At 53.1% G+C, this 2,833-nt stretch overlaps 1 protein-coding gene across 1 annotated transcript; it reads left to right on the forward strand.

Annotated features, from left to right (window-relative positions):
- The first annotated feature begins 254 nt into the window (after positions 1-254).
- Positions 255-2,244, forward strand: LOC133913023 (uncharacterized). The gene is made up of 2 exons (XM_062356051.1): positions 255-680; positions 1,407-2,244. Exons 1-2 carry the CDS (start codon positions 543-545, stop codon positions 1,938-1,940), a joined length of 672 nt encoding a protein of 223 aa, XP_062212035.1. The 5' UTR covers positions 255-542; the 3' UTR covers positions 1,941-2,244.
- The last annotated feature ends 589 nt before the right edge of the window (positions 2,245-2,833 follow it).

The raw sequence follows: 2,833 nt of genomic DNA on the forward strand, positions 1-2,833 counted from the left end.
TCTCCTGATTTAATGTACTCATACTGAATTTCTCAGATATCGTAATTTTTTGTCCGATGATGTTTACAGGAGAACTATATCCCTGATCATTAAATGAAGAGAAATGCTCTTGATGATCTAGAAAAGAGGAGAGTGCGAGGCGGCAGCGGCAGGCAGTGGAAGGCTGGTCCATCCCCATCACACAGCGGGCGCCATCCGCCATCAATGCCCCTCCCCTACCCCTCTCGCATTGAATGCACATCTTGTCCTCATGCCTTGCCTTTCCAACACCTCAATTAATGGCGTGCCCATACGTGCCTCCGAAACCTGACCCCTCACTCGCTTCCTCCCGGTATTTATCGTTCCCTCCTCCCTCCCCTTCTCCTCCTCCTCCTCTTCTCCAAGTTGCGGCTCCCCTTCTCCTCCTCCTCGCCTGCTGCTCGATTGCTTGCCTGAGCAGCCTGGGATCCCCTGCTTTGGGAGCTGCTGCTCCGTGTACCTGTGGCTCAGCTGCAGCTGGTGTAGCCGCTCGGGAAGGCCTTTGCTGCATGCTGTGCTAGAAGATGGCGGCCGAGGCGGTGGGGTTCATGGCTCGAGGAGCCAACGGCAGCAGGGCGGCGGAGCTCGTGACCAGGGACTTTCTCGGCGGGTGCGCCGCTGCCGACGACGCCAGGGACGCGGCCGCGAGGCATGATGGCGTGGTAAGCCCCCGTGTTGGAGCTCTCTCTACTTCTACCTCTGTTTGCCTTTGGTTGGATCGGTCCGTTTGCGTGGTTTCTTTCTGCCAGCGTGTTTGCTTGGTTTATGTGAAGAGTGGCTAATAAATTTGAGCGCAAGGCAGGAGATCGATTATTTGCGTGTTTACTGCAAATCAAGAGCAACAAATATTTCATTGCAAGTAGAAATGTCAACATTCCTGATTCCTCCCTTTTTTCTGTTCTATTGGTTCCTCCAGTTCGGTGTTCTTCTTTTCCTTCTTTTTTTTTTCTCTTCCCAAGCGGAGAGCTAACGTGGAAACGTCTAGTCCAAGTCCTTAAACACGCAAAGTGCTACTCCTAACCCATACTTCAAAGCTAAGTGTGATTATGGAACTCGTTTATTCAACAAGTCCACTTTTTTTTTTATAAAATTTCACGTGAAACAGCTAAACTGCTGGAGGATCGTTAAAATTCCCACGTTGCGGAAGGGACCTTGTTTATATTTATCTGTCATGTTACCTCGGCAGGAAAACGCTAAAATTGTGGCCAATAACAAATGCGGACTACTGATATGAAACGAAAATTACGAATTCAATATCTGTAGTTTCTTACTTTGATCTTCTCTGCCCTTTTTTAGTATTTGTAGCGTGGCATTTTGCCCTCTATGTTCATCAGTAGAGGTGTTAAGGATTAGTAGCATCAGCATAATGTTTGTCTCCCTGCGTGCAGCCCGGCAAGCTGTCCCTGCAGAAGCACGCGTGCCCGACGACCCCGAGGGACCTCAACCTGTTCCCCGTCGCCGCCGCCACCACCACAAAACCCTGCCCCGCGACGGTGGCGGCGCCGGCAGAGAGCACCGCGGCAGCCAACGCCGGCGGCGCCACGGCGACGTACCACAGCGTGTGCACGATCGAGAAGGTGAAGACGGCCCTGGAGCGGTTCGAGCGTGGCAAGCAGCACCAGCATCCGCAGCACAGCGGCGCCTCGCCGTCGTCGTCGTCCGTCACCACGTCCTCCGTCAAGCGCCGCGGCGGCGGCGGCGGCGACGGCGCCGTGGAGCAGGGCGACGGCTGCGACTCCCCCTCCGGCGGCGGAGGTGGCGGGGGCATGGTGGCCGCTGCGTGCCCCAGGTGCTTCCTGTACGTGCTCATCTCCCGGAGCGACCCCCGGTGCCCGCGGTGCGAGTCGCACGTCCCGGCCCCGGCGCCGCCCGTGAACAAGAAGCCGCGGATCGACCTCAACGTCGGCTTCTTGGGCACCTAGCTAGGCGCGGTCTAGATTGCTCATTGTCCTACGTAAGCTAGGCTCGGTGCAGGCAGCACGTCGCGCTCGCTGTTAATCAATCCGCTACAACTCCAACATGTGACCAAGGTGATTCAAGCAAGGACCGAATTGGCTACATAGGGGAGGCGCCTTTTTTTGTTCCCATTTCTTCTCACCCTGCATGCCCCCCACTTCTGTTAGGATCGACCGGACACCAGATAGAACATGATACTCCTGCTGGTACTGTAGAATCACAATTGATCAAAAGCTATCATCCACCGTTATATATGGTTCATTTCAGTTCCGTTGGTTCTCGATGATTTTGCAACTCGATGGATCCCCTGTTTGAATGTGCCGTCCATTTCACTCATTGATTGCACGAGCACAACGTAGTGCAGCCGCAGCTGCAGCTGCAAGCAATGATGTGAGCCGCTGATAGGCCCCCGTCCCTGCTCCTGCTAGCTGGCACGTTTCTATTGGCTCTTGTTTGCTCAGTGGCCCCGCGCAATGGAAACCTCGTTTCACCCGTAACGTCGTCAACGTTTTTCTTTTTCTCCCGTATGTTTTTTTAAGAATAAATTAATGATTTTTTCATCGAAATGATCGATTACATATCACTCAGGTTAATAAAAGATAAGACTATCAATTTTTAACGATGGCAAAAAAAAAAAAAAAAGCTTTTTCCATCTACCATCTCTCTCACCGAGAAGTTAGGGCAAAGGATGCAAAGACGGTGGGGTTGGGGTGGTTGAGGGCACCGACAGGAGCAGTCGATGTGAGTTGAGGAGGCCGAGCTGGCGCAAGAGCCGCCACTTGAGCTTAAAGCCACAAGGGCGGCAAACTTTGCTTGATCTAAACCAAGACGTGTTAAAAGGATAGAGGTGGAAAAACAA

The sequence above is a fragment of the Phragmites australis genome, chromosome 3 (assembly GCF_958298935.1).
Source record: "Phragmites australis chromosome 3, lpPhrAust1.1, whole genome shotgun sequence".
Lineage (NCBI taxonomy): Eukaryota > Viridiplantae > Streptophyta > Magnoliopsida > Poales > Poaceae > Phragmites > Phragmites australis.